General features: G+C 38.3%; 1 protein-coding gene across 3 annotated transcripts in view; it reads left to right on the top strand.

The window, feature by feature from the left end:
* LOC127418898 (cytoplasmic polyadenylation element-binding protein 2-like) overlaps nt 1-17,780 on the top strand; it is a 47,980-nt gene extending 30,200 nt beyond the window's left edge. The window contains exons 4-11 of one of the 3 annotated variants that reach the window (XM_051659794.1): nt 1,480-1,530; nt 7,076-7,099; nt 7,654-7,827; nt 9,108-9,197; nt 11,106-11,224; nt 12,204-12,318; nt 13,272-13,453; nt 13,849-17,780. In XM_051659794.1, the coding sequence (XP_051515754.1) occupies nt 1,480-1,530; nt 7,076-7,099; nt 7,654-7,827; nt 9,108-9,197; nt 11,106-11,224; nt 12,204-12,318; nt 13,272-13,453; nt 13,849-14,076 (983 nt within the window). In that variant the 3' untranslated portion in view covers nt 14,077-17,780. The remainder of the gene's footprint in view (nt 1-1,479; nt 1,531-7,075; nt 7,100-7,653; nt 7,828-9,107; nt 9,198-11,105; nt 11,225-12,203; nt 12,319-13,271; nt 13,454-13,848) is intronic. The other 2 variants (XM_051659795.1, XM_051659796.1) reach the window with 2 other exon arrangements.
* The last annotated feature ends 6,346 nt before the right edge of the window (nt 17,781-24,126 follow it).

Below are 24,126 nucleotides of genomic sequence, written 5' to 3'. Positions count from 1 at the left end.
ACTTAATTTTCGCCTTGTTCCGCACGCAATGCTATCTCATGACATCAAAACACTTTTACTACAGTGCATGACTTGCTAAGCGATACATTTTAATGTTTGCGTAACATAACCAACTACATTTACAAGCTTGTACGATCATGATTAAATTGTGCGGTAACTCAACTGAAAGATCGTTGCACTTGCGATGTAAAGGAGCAGGGTACGAGTCCTGAAGAGCACGCAAGTCGACACGTGAGCTGAAAGTGTCATAGAAGCACCACAAAATTACGCATTTGCTTTTTCTGTCACTATCAGTAAGGTTTAGGTTTAAGTTTTAGGGGAGGGAGGTCGGTTTTGTTGATTTAAAACTCGACAGATCATTAACCTTAAAAACCTGTCTGGGGAACATTTAACTCGCCACAATGTTGACATTTCACCTTGGACCTGCCGCTATACATGTAATGAACCATGTTATGTCATTTTGCAAAAATGTCACCACGGTCATGTAATTTTCATGAGATCAGGCTGATTATTTATCATTAAATATTCTGTTTTTAAACCCTTCAAAAGTGGGTGTTGCTGGTGTTTCAGTAGAGGATTCACTGTGAACTCACATTCCGGTCTGGCTCCATTCTGGTATGGAACACCCATTTTTCCAATTAAATCGTGATGGATAAAATCATGCCCTGCCCTACATTCTTTTACATTGAATATCCTGTTTCACTCTGAAAAATATACTACATTATTGAAGTTAAATGGCCACAAATGCTGTTTCATATTGACTTTAACAGCAATGGAGGGCAATACGAAACCATCAAAATTCTATCTAAATGTTTTGCTAGTTGCAGGGTAGCTAAGCTACCAGCTCAGTTGATGTGCTTAGCTTTTGTGACATGCCATAATGCTCTTAAATAAACAGTTTGTGCAAGATGTGCTGAGCAAACCACTTCTCAGTAACATGCCAAGTAAGCGATTGCAGAGTTAATGGATCATCACAAGTGGTCGTGGTAGCCCGCATCGGGGAACGTGCTGACTCCAGCTGAAGCAAAACAGAAAACAACTCCGTGCTTTTGAAATATTAAACACAGATACTGGAGAACAACACTCAGGCTTGGACAACTTAAGCTGGTATAAAAAGCTGGTAGCTGGTTTACGCTGGTCTCCCAACTTGGACCAGGTAATGACCAGCTAGAAACCAGCTACCATGTTCCAAAACACAGCTACCAGCTTAATCTGGATTTTCCATTAGGGAGGTATCATAGATGTCAGCATAATCATGCTTTTGGAACAACCTTTGTCTCTGGAGTGTGCCTATGATGCCTTAAAATGCTGCCTATGTAGGCTTTTGGAACATAACCAAGACATAACCAAGAACTCTGGTTAAGGAACTGGAGGACCAGGCATAGCTATGCTCATGTTTCATACTGTTCTCTCTCTTTCTCTCTCTCTCTCTCTCTCTCTCTCTCTCTCTCTCTTTCTCTCTCTCTGTCTCGTGTTCAGGCCGTGTGGGATGTCCCCACCCAGGTGTTGACGGCCTACTCATGCTCAATGGTAATTATGACAGCGAGCTTTAGTCTTTCTGTTTCTCTTCTGTTCTTAAAGGAATAGTTCACCCAAAACTGAAAGCCATATACCTGTCACTCCAAAAGAGAATTTATTCCATACAACAGTTACCATTGGCTGTCTCATAAAAGTCTCATATAAGTAGTTAATTTTAACTCGTGTGCCATATTCCAAATCTTCTGAAGTCAAATGATAGTTTTGTGTGAGAAACAGAATGAAATATAGGTCATTTTCCTCCACCTCTCAAATCTCATTTTGGTTTCCGCACTTCCAAACAGGCATGTTGCGTTGTCTTTTGGTGTCCGTGACATCAAACCTGCAGTGACTGGTTTAAAGGTGCAATGTTTGTATTGAATGCAAGTTTAAATGAGATTTGAGAACTGCTGTGAAAGTTAAATTATCCATGAAAATGACTTAAATTTGGATCTGTTCTTCAAACAAAGCTATCGTATGACTTCAGAAGACTTTGGCTATAGTCCACAAGTAAAATGGACAACTATTATGGTGCTTTTTTGTGCTTTACAAAACTTGACAGCACATGGTCATTGTCTCTTTTCATTGTATGGAAAACAGCAGCATGTGAATATTAGTAGTTCACCCAAAAATGAAAATTCTCTCATTATTGACTTACCCTGATGCCATCCCAGATGTGTATGACTGTCTTTCTTCAGCAGAGCACAAATAAAGATTTTTAGAAGAAGATATAGCTCTGTCAGGTCCTTATAATGGAAATGTACAGGTGCCAGCACTTTGATGGTCCAAAAGTCACATTTAGGCAGCAAAAACATAATCCATGCGACTCCAGTCAATCAGTGAATGTCTTCTGAAGCTAATCGATAGGTTTATGTAAGAAACAAGTCCATAATTAAAACGTTTTTAACTTTAAATCATCGCTTCCTTCCATGGCTCTGATGCGGTTTGAAATAGCCGAACTCTCACATGACATTCGTTCTTCTGTTGTAAATAAGTGCCACTTCTGAATTCTCGCGTGAACTCACCAATGCACTTATGTCACGCATCGTGCCTAAATGTGACATTTGGACAGTCAAAGTCCTGGCACCCGTTTACTTCCATTATGAGGACCTTACAGAGCTCTGTCTTCTTCTAAAAATGTTTATTTGTGTTCTGCTAAAGAAAGACAGTCATACACATGAGATGGCATCAGGGTAAGTAAATTTTTGGGTGAACTATTCCTTTAAATATAAACAGCATATGGGTTTGGAACGACATGGGGGTGAATAAATAATGACAATTTTCATTTTTGTGTGAACTATTTTACTTCATCCTTAGAAACTAATCTGTGACTGGGAAAACGGAATGAAGATAGGCTGTCTGATATCAGTTTATATACATTTCTAGTGATTTTGTACATTAAGAAAACAACATACACTTTAATAAAAATCATATTGTGATTTTAATGTTGAATAAATCTGTTTTTTTTTCTTCAGTAAATCCATAATGTACATTTTGTATTTTCAAATATGGGAATTTTGAGGATATAATGTGTACTAACATAATTAATAACTCTAACTTGACAATTTTTTTTTATTAATCATCCAATATCAGCAGGCAGATTTGTGCAAAGTTTATGTTTATTGAATATTTGGGCTTTGACGAATAAAATATCTTGGCTATTTATGATGTATGAAATCATAATAAAATTTCAACATTTTTAAGGCTTGTTCACACTGGCCTAAAACACCAGCAAACACTAAATTCCAATGGTTGTTGGGTTGTGTTGGATCAGTGTGTTGTTAACCCTGTTGTTGCTTTTTGGGCCTGTGTGAAAATGGCAGTTTCCCAACATTATAAATCCAACAGCCAGCTTTAGAATGTTTGAATTATGCCGTTTGTTGTGGCAGTTTGAACTATCCTCAAAAAAAGTTCCATTAAAAATGTTCCAAGATTTCCATCCAATGTTCCATCTGAAATTCCATTATGATGTCACCTATCTGAAACTTAAATGATTAGGATTTCTACTGTTGTCTCTTCAAAACTCTCAGCAGTTTTGCAATTGCATCTGACGCTGGACTGGTTAAGGTATCCTGGGCTGACCAATCAGCTCACTTCGCATAGATGGAGCATCTGCCAGGAGGGCAGGAGGCTCATTTTAGCCAGCATGTCTGAATTCTTGCTTGTTGTCATCGGCTAGGCTGAGATTCACTTCAGTAACAGCTGTTGTTGCTTTTCTTTGTGGATAAACGGATCACAACAGAGTGCACTCTTTATTTGTTTCATTCTTGTGTATTTAGAGAGAATAAGAACAGACTTGCCCTTAGAAATATAAGCTTAAAGACTTTGTTTTGTGTGCTTTGTCTCTTTAATTTGTGGTGAAGCATCACTATTCGCTCATATTTAGGTTTAGAGATTTGAACAAACCCCTGACCCTTTGTAATAAACTTCACCCGTCCTGCACCGTTTGTGCTATGAACATGCTACTTTAAATCCTGTGGCATGTGGGGTGTGCTATTACTTTTCCAAATGATTTTTGCCTGGTGGGCAAAAAACTGGCAAAAAATCCCAAAATTATACTGAAAGAGAGGTGCGAGTCATATCTAGAGACCAGAGTACCATAGAGACTTGTGGGTGGGCTCTTAGCTACCTAGCAATGCCCTAGCAACTGCATAGCAATGTGCTAAAAAACACAAAACCTAGCATTATGACTGTGATCAAACCGAAATAACAACATGACTGTTGTCTTGTGTTGTTTAACTGGGTTGTGGAGCTGGTTTGGGTCACATGAGCGAGCAGACATGCGTAAGTGTAGATCACATGATGTTTAAGAGTATTCAGTGATGTTGGTCAGGCGATTCATTGAAACGTGTGTTGTGAGTTATGTTTATTGGGCGTGACACATGGGGAGCATTTTAAAATCCTCATATGAGCAAAACCTCATATTGTACCTTCACCCTGCTAAAAAGACCAGACTGGTGTATGCTGATAAAGGGCTGGTTCAGTGCTGATGTAGTTGGTAAACCAGCAGAACTAGTAAAATCTTTACTGGTTACGCTGATCGACCAGCACTGACTTTCTGATGAAGACCAATGTGATCTTGCTGGCTAGGAAGTTTGAGTAGGCAAGTTAAGTTGGCAAACCAGCACACCATAATTTAAAACTGGGAACCAGCAGACCCAGTAAGAACACATGTATAGACGAGACAAACCGCCATTATAAGAGTTAATCTGTATATTAACTAGGGTTGTCACAATACCACAATTTCAGTTTTCGATGCCAGAACCAGTGATCAGGATTCTGGACTAATATGCTGTTGGACACATTTATTTAACAACTGACATTAAAACAATGCCATGTAACCTCCCAGTATTTCTTAACTCAGGAAACATCGCTACGTAATTTAGGTACATTTTCACGTAAACATTTAGTAAGAAAGCAAAGAAACAAATTACAAGCAACAGAAAATTTGGTAAAGAATGCTCGAAGTTTTCAGATATCAACAGCACCATCTTTCTGTTTTCCAACATGATCACAATGGAAATTTATGTATCGCTTATCGCTTAATAATTGACCCCAATCTGGAAATTCACTGACAAGCACCATCCGCCATCAAATATTTTCATCAGTTCAACCAATATCACCTTTCCGCTTAGCGCTGCTGATAGCATGTTGCACGACCAACCTCAGGCCCTATGGAAACCAGGAAGTAACGGTGTTCACATAAACAATGGTGAGCACGATTTGGAGGTTGCATTTTCGCTCTAAAATTACATTTTCACTCCACTGACAGTTAGGTTTAGGTTTGGGGTCTGTGTTAGGGTTCATAAAATATTATATGTATTTCTGTTGACTGTATAACATAATTTATTTCTAAAAATACAACTCGCTTTTGGTGCCACTCTGTGGACATATCAATTCAACAACACTTCCAGCTTCAGCCACTGGGGTCAGTGGTTTATTTTCAGTAAGCGCAGACCGATTTCGGCAGCAGAACTTTCGACCTCCTCTCTCTGAATTCACAGTGCGATTTATCTGTGTTCTTTATGGAGATTACCATCATTTTGTAATAAACGCACACAAATACTTTCTTCGTAGCTGGCTTGATTGTTGTTCTAACATCCAACAGGTAACGTTTTAGCGACACAGATTGCAAACACTAAAACATTTCTTAATCCAGATTGATTTACAATTGGGGTTCTCAACGGGGGCGTTCAAAGGATGCCAGGGGGCACTGAGAGCAAGTTAGTAGAGTGGGGGGTGTTAGGTTACAAATGGGGGGCGTTTATCAGTCATATTAATCAAATCTATATTCAAGTTTCTCTTTGCACAAAAACGTTTATCTAGACTTGTAATATACCAGTTCTCTATTATACGGGTTTGTAAGCATTTGTACCGCGGTTCATCTGATTCTGAAGTCTAGTGACGCATGTGAAGTATCTGGTTTAGCAGCATCAAATAGAGAGGTGGAGTCACAACCTCCGCTAATGCACCTGTATGGCTCTGTAGATGGATACGGCTCAATAGACAGAGCAGCACGAGCGCAAAGCAGGTGCGTTTTTACTCGCAGACTGGTCTCGAGCTTTTAAATGTGCACCGCTGATTATTACAGCGCAGTGAGAACCAGTGAGAAGCACGACACGAGACGCCGAAACCATTTGAATTCAGCACAGAATTCTACATCACCACTCTTGAATTTACTATAGGAACACTAACTGTACTTTAGGTAGAAATAGATTCAGAATAAATAGTATCATATCAATACTTCAGCTCTATTAAATTTGTAATAGGCTATCATTAGGGGAATTTTTGTTACAACTTATAAATGTTAATATTTTATATTTATTGTTTTTTAAATGTATTTAGGGTAGGCCTACTGTTTATAATTACAAAAATGCCATAGTTTGTTTTATAGAGTTCATGTTACATCTAACCATGGTAGTGAAGAAGATCCATCCTTCCATGTGTTTACTATGGTCTTGTTACAAATATCACTGTTAAAACTAAAAAATAACTAAATAAATTTCAAATTTCATAAGGGCAAATGCCAAATACACTACATTTTTGAAAGATGAAATCGAAATTCTAAATCTTAAAAAATGGGCTAAAATATATTTTTTTTTAGTGTCAGAAAATATAACTGGTTTTGTTTGCCTTCAGAAATTCCAAGAGAGGACAGAATTTGAATCAATAAGAACCTGATGAAAGGAGTTTCATCTCAGTCACACTGTCAGAATAATGTAGCAACATAAATTAGGTGTTAACACTTTAATTTTTAAAGATGTTATAGATTGTCTTACTGTTGTTCAGACCAGTAAATTTACATCTGCATCCATTGGCATTGGGGTAAGGAAATGAAGGAGGGGGGCGTTCATCCAAAAAAGGTTGAGAACCACTGATTTAGAATATCCCAACGCATGTACGTGATTTTTTTAGCACCATGGTGACCAGCAATAGACTACTGAATATTTCAACGGGGCAGAGACATCAACATAAATAAACATTTATCTATGTATACTTGAAGGTAAAGCATTCAGTCAGTTGTTTCACAGATTTCTGTATTGTTTTTGTTCACATGCAGCCAGGAGCTATGGGAGACGACGAGGTAAATTTCACTTTGTACAGCTATACGTGTTGGCATGGCAAAATTCTACGCATATGTGTACTGTGTATGTGTGTGTATGCTTACTCAAAAGCTGTGCGACATTTCCCTGTGACATTATTGATCACTAGCAAATATTTATTTTAGTTTAATAGAGCATCAGGTCATGTGCGATCTGATAACAAGTGGTCAGTACTAAATACAGGAGTAATTTGAGTTCAGTGCATTTTGTGTTCTGATGCTACTTAGACAATGCATAAAAACTGCCAACTAATGTAACATATATTCAATGCACCAGAGTTTTAACCTTTAAAATTAGGAAGTACCCATAATTCAGTGTACATACACAGCTGTGCCTGAAATCAACATGCCGATAAACTGATGTACTAGTGAGTGATGTATGAAGTCACAAAGTTAGACACCCTCTCCTGAAATCAGATCATCAGTGGTCACAGGAGATACAGTACATGTGAGACGCTTGTTACTACCAGGTGTAAATGTGGCCTGTGTGTGTGTGTTTAAGGATGTCACCTCACCTATCATTAATTTTTCCACAGGACGCTCCTCCCTCTTCCCCATTGACGACGGTCTCCTTGACGACAGCCACGGCAACCAGGGTATCCCGGGAGTCCTGGGGTCTCCTCACTGTTACCCCCATCAGAACGGGGAACGCATCGAGAGGTTCTCCCGCAAAGTGTTTGTTGGCGGCCTACCCCCAGACATTGATGAAGGTACGTTTGAGAGAGTATAAAACATAAAAATAAAAAATTTTTTTTTTTTTTTTTTCGGAAATGAAATCTAAATGATGTCTCCTAGACAGCAATGAGATTAAATGCTTCTCAGATTTTTTCTCATGAGAAAAAGATGTGTAATGTCCCACTTGTCTCCTGTAGTGTTCTCGTTTCTGTCTCAAACTGTGCTCAGATTTGCCAAGTCTGCAATTAAAAATAAGAGAAATTAAAATGAGCTCAAACATTTCTCATTAAATTCTTTCAATACTAATTATCTGAGCTATACTCTCAGAATCCATTTTAGATCTCTATACGTTTACTGTATGTCAACACTTGTTTTTATACTTTATTCTTTATATATTTCTTTTAAGGAAGTTATGAAGAAAAATCTGAGACAAAATTGATACTTAAATGAAACATAATCAGTGCTGGGTAGATTGCTTCTAGATTTTAATCTTGTTGATTACAAATTACATGACTGAAATAGTAACTGGCAATGTAATCTTTTGGATTACATGTTTTAAGTAATCTGATTACTTTTTTCTTATGTCTGACCTAACTCTTTTTCTTTATGTCACTTGCCTTCAAGTAGGATAGTCTTGTACCATTTTGACATAAAAATACAAAGAGGAAGAAAAAAATGTATTTAACATACAGTATATCAGTATTAGGCTGTTGAGAAAAAAAGTAGTCTTTTTTTTTTTTTTTAAGATGAATTAGGGGATAAATAATTATGAACAATTAACTCCCATTGCCTAGTTAATATGCAGTCATGTAATCCATAAAAAGTAACTAATCCGATTATGAGTATTTTAAATGTAATGTAATCTGATTACAAGTACTTGATTTTGTAATCTGATTACATAATCCAGATTGCATGTAATCTGTTTCTAGTCAGCACTGCATATAACAGATCATTCAATTAAGCCTTCTGAGCCATGATATAGCAACCTCTGAGCATTTTCCTTTGGGTTGTGATATGAGATTGTAAAGGATCCAAAACTTGATAGCACAGAAACCTAAAACCTCAGCTGAGTGAAGATCTGCTGAGAGCAGAACTTGAACTCATTATCTCTCAATAAACTTCAACTGCAGATATTGATGCATAGGTCTTGCTTAGTGATCAGGGTCAGGCTGAACCAATGGAAAATAATTGTGCCATTTTTAATTGTACTGTCTTTCTGTATTAAAATCTTCATGTTTCCTGGATGAAAGAATATCTGCAGCAGTTCCTGCAAATGTCTCTCTCTGACTCTCTCACTGTCTGGTCTTCCTCACAGATGAAATCACAAGCAGTTTTAGACGCTTTGGTCACCTGATTGTTGATTGGCCACACAAAGCTGAGAGCAAGTCTTACTTTCCTCCTAAAGGTACTTTATAAATATAAAGCACATTACATCTTTCTGTACATAATGTAACATCAGTCAGACCCATCATTATATATACAGGTGCATCTCAATAAATTAGAATGTCGTGGAAAAGTTCATTTATTTCAGTAATTCAACTCAAATTGTGAAACTCGTGTATTAAATAAATTCAATGCACACAGACTGAAGTAGTTTAAGTCTTTGGTTCTTTTAATTGCGATGATTTTGGCTCACATTTAACAAAAACCCACCAATTCACTATCTCAAAAAATTAGAATACATCATAAGACCAATAAAAAAAACATTTTTAGTGAATTGTTGGCCTTCTGGAAAGTATGTTCATTTACTGTATATGTATTCAATACTTGGTAGGGGCTCCTTTTGCTTTAATTACTGCTTCAATTCGGCGTGGCATGGAGGTGATCAGTTTGTGGCACTGCTGAGGTGGTATGGAAGCCCAGGTTTCTTTGACAGTGGCCTTCAGCTCATCTGCATTTTTTGGTCTCTTGTTTCTCATTTTCCTCTTGACAATACCCCATAGATTCTCTATGGGGTTCAGGTCTGGTGAGTTTGCTGGCCAGTCAAGCACACCAACACTATGGTCATTTAACCAACTTTTGGTGCTTTTGGCAGTGTGGGCAGGTGCCAAATCCTGCTGGAAAATGAAATCAGCATCTTTAAAAAGCTGGTCAGCAGAAGGAAGCATGAAGTGCTCCAAAATTTCTTGGTAAACGGGTGCAGTGACTTTGGTTTTCAAAAAACACAATGGACCAACACCAGCAGATGACATTGCACCTCAAATCATCACAGAATGTGGAAACTTAACACTGGACTTCAAGCAACTTGAAGCTATGAAGCTTGGCTATGAGCTTCTCCACCCTTCCTCCAGACTCTAGGACCTTGGTTTCCAAATGAAATACAAAACTTGCTCTCATCTGAAAAGAGGACTTTGGACCACTGGGCAACAGTCCAGTTCTTCTTCTCCTTAGCCCAGGTAAGATGCCTCTGACGTTGTCTGTGGTTCAGGAGTGGCTTAACAAGAGGAATATGACAACTGTAGCCAAATTCCTTGACACGTCTGTGTGTGGTGGCTCTTGATGCCTTGACCCCAGCCTCAGTCCATTCCTTGTAAAGTTCACCCAAATTCTTGAATCGATTTTGCTTGACAATCATAAGGCTGCAGTTCTCTTGGTTGGTTGTGCATCTTTTTCTTCCACACCTTTTCCTTCCACTCAACTTTCTGTTAACATGCTTGGATACAGCACTCTGTGAACAGCCAGCTTCTTTGGCAATGAATGTTTGTGGTTTACCCTCCTTGTGAAGGGTGTCAATGATTGTCTTCTGGACAACTGTCAGATCAACAGTCTCCCACATGATTGTGTAGCCTAGTGAACCAAACTGAGAGACCATTTTGAAGGCTCAGGAAACCTTTGCAGGTGTTTTGAGTTGATTAGCTGATTGGCATGTCACCATATTCTAATTTTTTGAGATAGTGAATTGGTGGGTTTTTGTTAAATGTGAGCCAAAATCATCGCAATTAAAAGAACCAAAGACTTAAACTACTTCAGTCTGTGTGCATTGAATTTATTTAATACACGAGTTTCACAATTTGAGTTGAATTACTGAAATAAATGAACTTTTCCACGACATTCTAATTTATTGAGATGCACCTGTAGTACAGGGTGAGAAATTAAGGGTGCCTCTGGGCAAAATGCCTTTATTTTTATTTTTTATTATTATTTGTTTCAAACTGATTGATTGACTAGTTCAGAGAATCACCTCTGGATACAGTGTTGCCTTAATTTTATTCCTTTCAATACATCATCTTCTCAGAACCACATCCTATGTGTTACACAAAGCTCAGGTTGTCATGGTTACAGCTTTGACTGTGTTGTGTACTCTGTTGTCTAGGTTACGCCTTCCTCCTGTTTCAAGAGGAGACCTCAGTTCAGGCCCTGATTGAAGCCTGTTTGGAGGAGGATGGGAAACTCTACCTGTGTGTGTCAAGCCCCACCATCAAAGACAAGCCTGTAAGTCCAAATACAAACACATTAAAGGAATGTTTCACCCAGAAATGTAAATTCTGTCATTATTTACTCACGCTCAAATCGGTTCCAAAGTCACATGACTTTCTCACTTCTGTGGAACACAAAATGTGAATTTTTGAAGAGTATCCTGGCTGCTCTTTTCCATATATTGAAACTGAATGTGGACTGTGACTGCCAAGCTTCAAAATGACAAAAAAGCACCTTAAAAGTGTCATAAATGTGGTCAACATAGCTTGTGTCCTGCATTCATAAGATAATCACATGATTGCATTATGTGAGGAAAATAACGATGTTTAAGTTATTCACTGAAGATCTTCCCTTCTGCTGAAACTCCAAGCTGGACTTCAAAACCATATGGATGACAACATTTTTCGACACCACTGATGGCGAACAACATTGGTTTTTGCGTGTCTTATGGCCAAACATCAGTGACATAGAAACTGACATAATGTGTCTACTGGCATGTTTGATTTGAGAGCTACAGATTAGAGAAAGACTTTAATATATTTGAAATTCAAAACAGAAAAAAAATCTCTCTCAACCTGTCAAGAAAATGTCCTGGTCATATTTTACTCTAAAATGAAAAGAAACAAATAAGACATTATATTTTGCATATAGAAAATGAAGCCTATTTTTAGCAATTTGGCGCAATCGCTGTAACACACAGCCTCTCACAGCTTATTGCTTGAGAAAATCGCCCAAATTTGCACTTCGTGTGGATAGATCCTCAGCACTTCAGAATAGAGAACACCACATTATAATCTGCATGTATGTTCATACTGTCTCTCCTGCCTACGTGTAACATCAACATATCTAACACATGCCATCACTATATTTGCCATAAAAATATTTTGTTGCCTTGGATACATGACATACTACTTTATGTGGCACTATATTGAAAATAAGACTTCTTTCTTTCTTTTTTCTGTTGTTGTGTACACTGTTTTATATGTCGGATCAGGTCCAGATTCGTCCATGGAATCTGAGTGACAGTGATTTTGTGATGGACGGATCTCAGCCGCTGGACCCTCGCAAGACCATCTTTGTCGGAGGAGTGCCACGTCCACTCAGAGCAGGTATGTCAATGACTCAACTACACATTTTTGTTGTGCTTTTGTTTGAAATGAGAGATAACCATGGACAGCCTTGTGAAACTATGCTAATAAACAAAACCATGTGAGAGTAGTTGTGTTTTTGTAACAAGTTCTAAAAAGTACAAGGTATTTTAATACGGAGTGACTATTTGCACTAGGTGTAAACAGCACCTGCCACACAGCGTGGCTATTTGAACTCCAATAGTCTGGTGGAAACACAGAAATGAAAGACAAACTGCGTCCCTAGTGTCGCTGCAGTGGCGTGGGGTGTAAAGATGGTGTGGATGTGCCTTTTCATTCAGGCGACCCGAGTTTGATTCCGCCTTTTTTCCCAGTTGTCCCATCCTGTTTCCTGTCTCCACTCTTAATATTTCCTTTAATACTACTTATAATAATAAATAAAAATGTATATAAAAGTTGATTTCCTTGCAGTGATTTGGTCATGGTGATGGTCCGCGAATTGCGAGAAAGGTTTGATCTGAGTAAAATTAACCATGGTTTTACTACAGTAATATTGGAGTAACCATGTTTTTTGTTGGAAGCCATAGATTTAATGCAATTAATCATGGTGTCACTATAGTAATATGGTGTTAATATAGTAACCATGTTTAATTGTGTGGTTACTATGATTTTAATACAAAATATCATGATGATACTTTGGTTACTGTAGTAAAACCATGCTTATTTTTGTAAGGGAAGGTTAGGGTTAGGTTTAGGGGTGGGGGTTGGTATAGGGTGTCTGTGGGACTCTATTACAAATGTATATGTTTTAATGAATGTTCTTTTAGGAAGTAGATTTTTTTTTGGTTATAATTACTTTTTAGATGTAAAATTAATAAATGTTTTATTTATTATTAAATATATTTTAATTTACTAATGTATACATTCTTTTTGGAAATAGACCTGAATTTGTTTAATTGTGTCCCGCTCTGCAGTGGAGCTGGCCATCATCATGGACCGCTTGTATGGTGGGGTGTGTTACGCAGGTATTGACACTGATCCAGAACTGAAGTACCCAAAGGGGGCGGGGCGTGTGGCCTTCTCCAATCAGCAGAGCTACATCGCTGCCATCAGCGCCCGTTTCGTCCAGCTGCAGCATGGAGACATCGACAAACGGGTAACCAGACATATTAAACTTGTTTTTGTTTGGGAATAACACTTGGATTGACAGGGAAACGAGTGTTCAGAATAACATATCTATTTCGAGAGATGTTGAAAATTGTGGCTGATATCACTTTTGGATTATTCATCAAACCATATTTTCTTACATCCTAAAAATCTTGGGATCATATAATGATGTTCAGTTGTAGGGTATACGTTTATTATTATTTCAGGCATTACAACAGAGAGAGCTGTGTTAGAGTCAATTTAATATCCACACAAATCATTTTAAACGAATTATATGATATTGTCGGCATTGATGTGCTGTTTATCTATGACTGTATTTACTTGTCTTTAACAAAGTAGAAATGAACAAAGGATAACCACGTTTGGTTTATTTCTGTGATGCAGGTGGAGGTGAAACCGTACGTGTTGGACGACCAGCTATGTGACGAATGTCAGGGTGCACGTTGCGGCGGAAAGTTTGCCCCGTTCTTTTGCGCTAACGTCACCTGCCTGCAGTATTACTGCGAGTTCTGTTGGGCGAACATCCACTCCCGTGCCGGCCGCGAATTCCACAAGCCGCTCGTGAAAGAGGGAGCCGACCGTCCTCGCCAGATCCACTTCCGATGGAACTAAAGATTGGAATTCAGGGAGAGCCAAGAATGCTAGCATGCAAGACGTCACAGAAACAACATGTCTGCAGTGGAAAAAGAGTTGCTTTGTTTGTTGGCCCTTAAACCCAAGCTGTCAGTATAGACTTATGTGACCATATACAGTATATAGAGATTATATATGACTATAAATATAAAAATATATCTTTATCTTTTGTAGCAGCCAGAAACACTACAAGCCTCAGTTTATTTCACCAAACCACTTCTTTCTTCTCCCTCCATGCACATCTCAGGCTCAGAACAGCGTTTTTGTGGTACTTTCATGTTTTTTTAAAAGGAGATTAAGAAAAAAAGAGATTAATTTTTGTAGTTTTTTTCAAATTATTTTTATATGTGAGATTTAAAAAGTAGAAACGAGAATGTTTTCGCTTGGGGCGGGGGGGCAGCCTGTCCGTTCTGTTCGTTCATTTGTTTGTCTGTGTGTTTGTCTGCTGCTAAATCCCACCCCCCCCTCCAGTGGGCAAAGTGGGCAGTTGTCTCTGGAAAAACATTGATAACCTAATCTCTGATGCCTGGCCTGTTTCTCGAACCAAAGGTAGCAAAACATGCGGCCTGAAAAAGAGACATTTCTGCCGCGGAATAATTAAAATAAAAATTTAAAAAACATCATATTTTCCCCTCTTCTTTTGTTTCGATGTGCTCCAATGTGCTCTTAGCAGGAATAGGAATGATTCAATAATTAATTACTGAGACTTTCCATTTTCCACTGGCAAAAAAAAAGATAATACCTCAGAATATTAAATCTGGCTTGTTATTGCTCTACTCTTGCAATTTAATCACAAGCTATAGAAGCTTTGCTGCTATATAGGATATACCGAATAGATAGTGTAGGTGTTCTGTGTGATGCCATTGTGATGCCAATGGTGATTTCGCAAACAGAAGTGAAGTCTGTACCATCTCAAAAAGGCATGGCTGATCGTCGCCATGGAAACACAGAATGTGAAAACTTGCGTGCATGTTTGTGGTTGTACATCATTTGCATGCAGTGTAAAAGTTAAGAGCACATAAAAGAAAAGATAAAAAACAAACAAAACATGATGCATATTAACGATAAACAGAGGAATTTATGTAGCATGAGGCAAAAAAGGTCAGACTCTTAGATATAAGATAATAAATAATAACGAAAGTAAAACAAACAGTGTAAAATCATTCGTAAAAAAACATTTGCATGCATTGTTGTGATGATTCCTTTACGAACTTATTACGAGAGAAATTACGTTAGTTTTTAGAGTAGTGAGTTCTGCCATTTTGTAACTCGATAATTAGTCAAGAGACGGTGTGCTGTCCTGTGGTTTTTGTGTCTTGTCTTCGTGCCGTGTGAGTCTAGTTATGAATTGAGGTTTCCCTTCGGTTTATCGACATTTAAACTTTGCCCTTCCTGTACACCCCTGAACACCGCCCCCCTCCACCGCCCCTCTTATTAAGATAGTCACTCGAGCGACGTGTTCTGTCGTGGAAAAAGAATGTAGAAGGCACATTCTACACTCTTGTTGTCGTCTATTTACGTAGATATAGGAATTCATGCAAAAGGTTCTAGACGAAATCGTAATTGTGACAATTGTCTGTGTGTGGGCCAAGCTTAGTCGTACGTTTAGTAGATTCTCTGGACAAACAATTATCGGTAAATACTAGGAATAGACATGAACGGAGAAAAGAGAGGAGAGAGATTTTCCAAAAGGAACCCTTTTGTCAGGTTTTCGTAGAATAGTTTTGTAGCGTAACGTCCGTATTGAGATTCGTTTTCAGAGGAATCAGAGGATTCTCTGTGTTTGATCAGTCTTTTGGACAATCTATACAGAAGCAATGGATGCTGGTGCCGAAACCAGTCATTTGGTACTGTACTGCTATTTCTATTTGTCTGTCTGCTCTTGCATTCTTTTTTGCACTCTATATATCCGAAGAAATCGGTTCGGATGTGTAATTTAACCTTTCAAGTGTCAACAGTGAGCTGAGATTGTATGTTTTATTTATTGCATATTTGTATTTTTAAGTATTTATTTCTTGACGTCGGCTATTCCCAGACTTTCAAATCTTGAATCACTTTCTAGGACGTGATGCACTACCCTTGTGTATCCCCTCTCTCCTCTCCTTTCTTCACTGAGAAAAGCAATCCCACTTTCCCAAGCAGTCCGGCCCGCCAACGACGTTTGGACTCGAACGCAAAACAAAAATCTCTTTTGTTTTGTATCACATCATGTTTTTTTTTTGTTCACTCTTTCACTCTTGAAGAATTACAACCTATTTTAAGTCTATCGGATAATTTAAATATCTTTATTTTTTACATAGTAACTTATTTGATGTATTGTGTAAGACGCTGGACCCAGAGTCTGTTTAAATGATATAGGTAATCTAACGTGTAATCGGATGAAATAGCGAAGGTGTTTCTGGGACCTTGTCAACGCCACGACGTGTGGAATACGTGAATCATTATCCCATCAAAATGACAAAAAATGTTGTGTGATGATCTTGTTCTGAACAAGATGGCCGCTATATTGTTTGTCATCTACACCTTTTAACACCTGTCTCGTGATGAGTACTGTGTTCTGTTTTCTGTGTTCAACATTGTTGCTTTGTACATGTATGTGTGGGTTTTCGTAATCGTCATTTTTTAAAAAACAAATCGTATTTATTTGACTATTTAAATTTTATTTTTCTATTTCCATAAAGGTCTGACACTCACTTTATTTCCCAACGTATTTATGGTCGTGTCGACATGAAAGACGTAAAACCCTGTTTTTCTTGAAACACCCGTGCAGTTACGTGTAAATGAATCTATTTATGTATTATTGCTTAGCACACATGGATTTGATTACTGTTTAAGTTGGTCGTTTATTTTATTTGAAGGAAGGAAACATTGAGGGTTCTACTATGTTCATGGAAAACACTTGAGACTTTCCCCGTTTAAATGGAGGGGTATCAGCCCTCCCCTCACTGATACTCAGAAACTTGAATATAACACATTTTGAAAGGCTTACTAACCTCGAATCTGTGTTGTGACGTGCAATACTGTTTCTAATGTTTGTATAAAAAAGTAAGAATTGCAGTGTATACCTTTTTAATGCAGATTTATTTTTTTCATTGCATATTTTGCAAATTTCTGATTCACAGTGTCATTTTTTACTGTCAGAAAAGATGAAACCCCTTTTTTTCATTGCAACTATTTTTAAATCCAGATATCTTTGTACTGATGTAAATGATTGTAGTTATTTTGGATAGTGTTTTGCTAACAAAAGGAGAAACTTTTTCATGCATATTTCTATTTCTTTTTTGTTTGTTTTTGTTTTTATTTTACTCTGATAGTGGCAAAATATTTGGGATAATTTTTCATATTATATGTCATTAATATTATTTTGTATTTTTATGTGGAAATTTATGAATATATAATTTTATGATGCTAACTGCTAAAATATTATTTCGATTCGAATTATTTTTAAAGCTAAAATCTTTGTAAAATTGTTAATGTTCTAGTTTCTAAATCAAGTTTGTGTATAGATTCACACAAGTGGTTTATGAAGTGTTCCGACTGTAATTATTACTGAATGGCTCTTTGATATGCAAACTGAATATCATGTTGTTCTTTATTTTGATTTGTTTTGTATTTAAATGGGGTGTTGATTACAATCTTTTTCTTTCATTCCCTGAATAAAGACCCATTCTGTTCAGACACAAGCTGCGTCTCAGCTGTTTTATTTGTATTCTTTTTGACTGAGGTATATATAGTGAGTGCAGTGTGCTTTACAGTTTGCCTGCTTGTTTGATACTTGGGCCCTGCTTTACCTTTGGTCATGTGGACTTTTAGAAAATAAACTTTTATAAAAACGCTTTTCACACTCTCACTAGTTTATTCAGTGTCCATCAGTGAACATACATGAATCACAGGGGAATTCTGTCATTTTTGCCATGAACATTTTCACCATAATGTCATTTCCACCATATCTCAAATTTTGTATTTATGTTTAATAGCATCCTGTGGTAAAAGAGTTTCTCACTGCTTTTCTTGTTAAGGCTGATTTCATAGCTAGCATCTAATGTATCCTAAATACAATGAAATTATATTTCCACACTTCCACTTTGCATAGTTTGACAAAATTGCAGCTTGACTGGAAATTTTGTAAGAAGACTTTTAAGTAATTTTTCGTTGTTTTCTCCACATATCACCACTTGTCTCATTTCATCTGAAGTATGCTCTTCACTAACACTGTTGTCTCCTTGGTAACTAAGTATATAGTATTAACTTTTGAGAAAAGGTTAATTGGGCAAAATTGTTGCTTCATGGTGTAAATGATGCCACAACAACTGTAAATATACAGTTATAATATTCTCATTAATTTTCACAAATATTGAAAGGGATTAATTCTCTCTAAGTTATAATGTAACAATATTGTATAATGGATTTAAATTATGTTTGAAAATCGGTGTCAGTGACAAGGGTAAAACGAGGATTAAGACATGCTTAAAAGTTTCTAAGACAGTTTTAATGTGACCTTCATACAACAAAAAGAAAAAATTAATTTGTCCGTTTTAATTAAAAAATCAATCCCTGCTGGGGCCTGGGTAGCTCAGCGAGTAAAGATGCTGACTACCACCCTTGGAGTCAGGAGTTCGAATCCAGGGCGTGCTAAGTGACTCCAGCCAGCTCTCCTAAGCAACCAAATTGGTTCGGTTGCTAGGGACGGTAGAGTCATGTTGGGTTAACCTCCTTGTGGTCCCTACAATGTGGTTCTTGCTCTGGGTGGGATGTGTGGTGAGTTGTGTGTGGATGCTGCAGAGAATAGCGTGAAGCCTCCACATGCACTATGTCTCCACGGTAACGCACTCAACAAGCCATGTGATAAAATGCATGGATTGACAGTCTCAGACACGGAGGTAACTGAGATTCGTCCTCCGCCACCTGGATTGAGGCAAGTCACTACGCCACCATGAGGACCTAGAGTGCACTGGGAATTGGGCATTCCAAATAAAAATAAATAAATAAAAAAAATCAATCCCTGCGACGTAAATATGGCCAAAGTTTAGGAAACCCCCACATTTTCTATTCAAATGCTAAAGTTTCTCAGTGTCATCATTCAGTTGTAAATTAAGATCATGTTGCAGTGATTGTCCAGACTGCTGCTGAAACCAAGGAGCTCTTAAATATCTGAAACAGCACGTAGACAGTGGCAACACATGGTACATGTTACTTTTCTCAGCGCTGGAAAGTTTGTGATTACTGGCCAGTGATTTTTTTTTTTTTCTTTTTTAAAGATCACTGGAGTGGATTTCCATTTAGGTGTATCAGGTACAACACCATGCATTTTTTACATGTGCACAGTTATACTTTTTAGTGTGAAAATATCTCCAATAAGACAAAAACATCCTGAGATTTGAAAGCGACTCTATAGAGGATACGGCTTTCCCCAATCACCCTCTGGAGGACGTGAGTTTTCAGACACGCAGGGGGCCGCAAGGGGATGCTACGGGGTCAGCGGTAAATTTCACTGATGAAAGCATGTTTTTTATTAACAATTTTATTGATTCCATACAAATAAAACATACAAACACAAACATGCAGTACTGTGGTCACCAACAATTAGATCATCAAAATAAAATAAAATAAATACAAAACAATACATAAAAAAACAAGATATACATTCAAACAAAATCAATAAAACACATACCCAACTAAACTACAAATCCCTCTCCACAGATATTCCCTGAGAACCATCCAAAAAAGCCAAATAACCCCCCCCCCCCCCCCCCCACACACTTCCTGACGAACAAATCGCATTTTCCCAGCCTTCTAAAAAACATCTCCTCAAATGCCGCCACCTCGCCCATCTCCCCACACCATTCCCTAAATGACGGTGCCCCAGCCGACTTCCATCCCCTGAGGATGATTTTTTTACCAATCATGACTCTGGCTAGGACCCAATTTTTTAAATAACTGTCCCCCATGTCCAGAGCCATCCCATCACCCAGGATACAGAGTCTGGGGCTAAATAAAAGTTCAGTGTTCAACGCCTTACTCGTAAAGTTCTGAACCCTCAACCAAAATTCTTGGATCTTCACACATCCCCAAAATACATGTATTGTGTCCCCGTCTTCTGATTGGCACTGCCAGCAGGTGGGTGTGTCTTTAAGACCCAACCTATACAATCTAGAGGGGGTCCAGTAGAACCGATGCAAAATCTCAAATTGCATCAGACAGACCCTTGCATCTCTAGATGCAGACTTTATGCTTTTTAGGATCCTGGCCCACACTCCCTCCTCCAATACCAGATTTAAATCCTTCTCACATAATCTCTTGAGAGAAGATGAAGCTCCATCCCCCAGAATCTGACTCAACAGGGAGTAATACACTGATGCTTCATGACCTTTCCCAAAAGCAGTAATCACCATTTCCAGAGTATCTGCTGCTTTAGGGGGGTGTACACTACTCCCAAAAATAGTACAGAGCAAGTGGCGCAGCTGTAAATACCTAAAGAACTGGGATCTAGGAATCTTAAAATGTTGAACCAAATTATCAAAAGATCTCAGTACTCCACTCTCATATAGGTGACCGAGTGTAGTAACCCCCCTCCCAATCCACTCTGACTAACAGAAAGGGGAATTATTCATGAGTAATTTTGGGTTCAGCCATATGCTTGAGGCAACACTTAAATAAATGTCAGAATTAAACACTCTGGACACTTTCCTCCAAACCAGGTACAGATGCGAGATAACGGGGTGTGACTTAACTTCTCCAATTAGTTTGATCGAAAGGCTTTGCAATGGCGAAATAGGGGCAAGAACTTCCTGTTCAATATAGAACCAGGGAGGGGCTCTCTCAGGTGGGAGCGACCAATGGGCCAAATGTCTGAGACCGAATGCATAATAATAGAAAAAAATCTTGGGTAGGCCTAGCCCACCTTTGTCATTCGGCCTATGTAACTTATTGTAATGTAACCTGGGACGCTTACCATTCCAAATTAAGGACTTCACTATGTATCAAATTGTTTGAAATAAGAGAGGGGAACATATACAGGGAGAGACTGCAGCAGGTAGTTAAATTTTGGAATGCAGTTAATTTTAATAACATTAACCTTCCCAATCATCGATAAATGTAATGAAGCCCACCTGCCCACATCACTCGAAAATCTTTTTAGTAAAGGCTCAAAATTAACTCTAACTAAATCACATAAATTTTCTGGGAATAAAATGTCCAAATACTTAATGCCCTGTTTGGGCCACTGGAAGGCGTCCGGCTGAAAAGCCGTTACTGGGCAGTAAGCAGTCAGAGATAAAGCTTCGGATTTAGACCAATTAACTCTGCATCCCGAAAATTTAGAAAAGGAATTGATAATTCTGTGGAGGCACGGCATAGATCTAGTGGGGTCAGAGATGAATAATAAAATATCATCTGCGTAAAGCAAAAGCTTATGCGCCACTCCTCTCGCCATCACCCCTGGAAAATCATCCTCTTTTCTTATCGCGGCTGCTAATTGTTCCAGGGCAAGACAGAACAATAATGGGGAAAGAGGGCAACCCTGCCGGGTGCCCCTATCCAGAGTTAAATAATCTGAAATTAATCCATTTGTTTGTACTGCCACTACTGGGTGTCTATAAAGTAACTTAATACATCCAATAAAAGTATTCCCGAACCCGTATATTTCCAAAATCTTAATAAGATAATCCCATTCTACCATATCAAACGCATTTTTGGCGTCAAGTGAGATGGCAGCGATCGGAGTCTGATCATTTGACACTGACCACATGATATTGATTAGACGCCTGATGTTATCAGAAGAGCTGTGGCCCTGAATAAACCCCACCTGATCTATATGTATAAGAGATGTCATAACTTTACTTAATCGGTTAGCCAAAATTTTTGCCAACATTTTTACATCTAGCTGGATCAGGGAAATTGGACGGTAACTCTTACATTCGCTTGGATCTTTGTCCTTTTTAAGAATCAGACTTATCCGGGCTTGTGTCATGGTTGGGGGAAGCTTCCATTCTTTAATGATTCTGTATAAACTTCTAACAAAAGAGGAGCCAGTTCTGTTGAATAAGATCTACAAAATTCAGCGGCAAAGCCGTCTGGCCCGGGAGCCTTGCCTGCAGGCAAGGCCTTAATTACCTCATCAAGGTCCTCCAAGTTTATCTCGGAATCAAGAGAATTGTTTTGCTCAGTTGTCAATTTAGGGAGTTCTAATGGTTCCACAAAGTTTCTAATATCTTCATCAGTAGACGAAGACGTGGAACTATAGAGATCAAGATAGAATTCTTTAAAAGCATTATTAATATCAATGGCCGAGGTAAAAAAAATCACCACCAGCAGATTTTACTGAGGGAATGGTAGAAAAAGACTCTCTTTGCTTTATATATCTAGCCAAAAGCTCCCCTGCTTTGTCCCCCGTCTTGCCCTGAATAACCAAAACTCCACCTTCTGTGACAAAATAGTATTATATCTATATTTCAGTCAGGTCAATTCTCTGAGGCCATCAGATGACATTCGGCGCTTCAGCTCTGCTTCGGCACTTTTAATATTCCCTTCCAACTCCACAAGTTCTTGTGCTTTAGATTTTTTGATGAATGAGGCATACTGTATGATCCGATCCCTAAGAACAGCCTTAAGTGCCTCCCAAACCATGCCCACAGAGGATACTGAGGACCAGTTTGTCTCCAAATAAACACTGATTTCGGTCTTTAACATTTGTTGGAAATCAGGATTTTGCAAAAGGGATACATTAAAGTGCCAGCTATATGATTTCTTTTTCTCTGTGTGTGGCAACACCTCTAAACTCACCAGGGCGTGATCTGAGACTAAAATGTTTCCAATTGAGCAATCAACAACAGATGAAATGAGCGACTTAGATATATATATATATATATATATATATATATATATATATATATATATTCTAGAATAAATCTTAAAAATACTCCACAAAACAAACTCCAGCCAACAGGAGGCATAAGCACAAAGAATGAACAGATTCATCCACAACACTGTCCCGAAGCAGTGTTATTCCACAAAACAAACTCTAGCCGCTAGGCGGAACCAGTACGAAAAATAAAAAAACAGGCATTGCGGTTCCTCAGATGATCAAGTGTGTATTGAGTGAGTCAAATTCACTCAGAGGCAACGTAAAAAAATACACCATGACTTACTCAGTCCGTCAACTTTATAAAAGACATCTTTTATGTGAGCATGTAGATATTTTGCAGTCATCCATAGTGTGCATTCTCAATCTGGCCGGGAACTTCAGTGTAAAAACTATCTTCTGTCAATGCAAATGTTTCTTGGAATGTCATGCCACAAAAACAAACTCCAGCCGCTAGGTGGAGCCAATGCAAAAAGAAACAAAAAATGGCGCCCAGCTTCCTTAGACAGTCGAGACACTGAACAGTGAGTCAGTCCACTCACATAAGAAACACCTGATGATTTACTCACCCATAGTTTATATGAAGGCCAGTGCCTTTTTGGGGCATAAAAATACTTTGCTGCCATCCTTGGTGTCTATTCACAGAACACACGGAAACATCAGTGCAAAAGCGATCTTCCGTTGATGTAAGAGTTTTTTACATTCCTTGAACCGATTACGTTTCTCTCTTGTCGAATTCGCAAAATCCGGGAACAAGAAAATATTGTGATTATTCCAAGAAAGTTTTCCTTTGCTCCTCGCCTGGTGCAACATGAAATCTTTATCGGATGATCTCAGAAATTTGGCGAGAATTGATCGGGGCCTGTCTCCCTCAGCAGATCTGTGAGCCAGGACTCTGTGAGCTCACTCGATTTCCAGTTTATGGCATGTTATGTCGAGCAGACTCGGGAAGAGCTCATCCAGGAATTTCACCATATCTCTGCCCTCTTCATGCTCAGGAATTCCAACAATTCGTATATTGTTCCTTCGGCTCATATTTTCAAGATATTCCAGTTTTTCCAAAATGCATTCCAAGTCTGTTTTGGACACGGCAGATTAGTAGATAATTCCCTTTCTGAAGACTCCTGATAATCAATTATTTTTTCAACATATGTCACTCTTGTGACCAA

Source organism: Myxocyprinus asiaticus, chromosome 28 (genome assembly GCF_019703515.2).
Source record: "Myxocyprinus asiaticus isolate MX2 ecotype Aquarium Trade chromosome 28, UBuf_Myxa_2, whole genome shotgun sequence".
Taxonomy (NCBI): domain Eukaryota; kingdom Metazoa; phylum Chordata; class Actinopteri; order Cypriniformes; family Catostomidae; genus Myxocyprinus; species Myxocyprinus asiaticus.
Note: the sequence above shows the minus strand (reverse complement) of the source record. Positions and strands in the feature narration are given on the sequence as shown.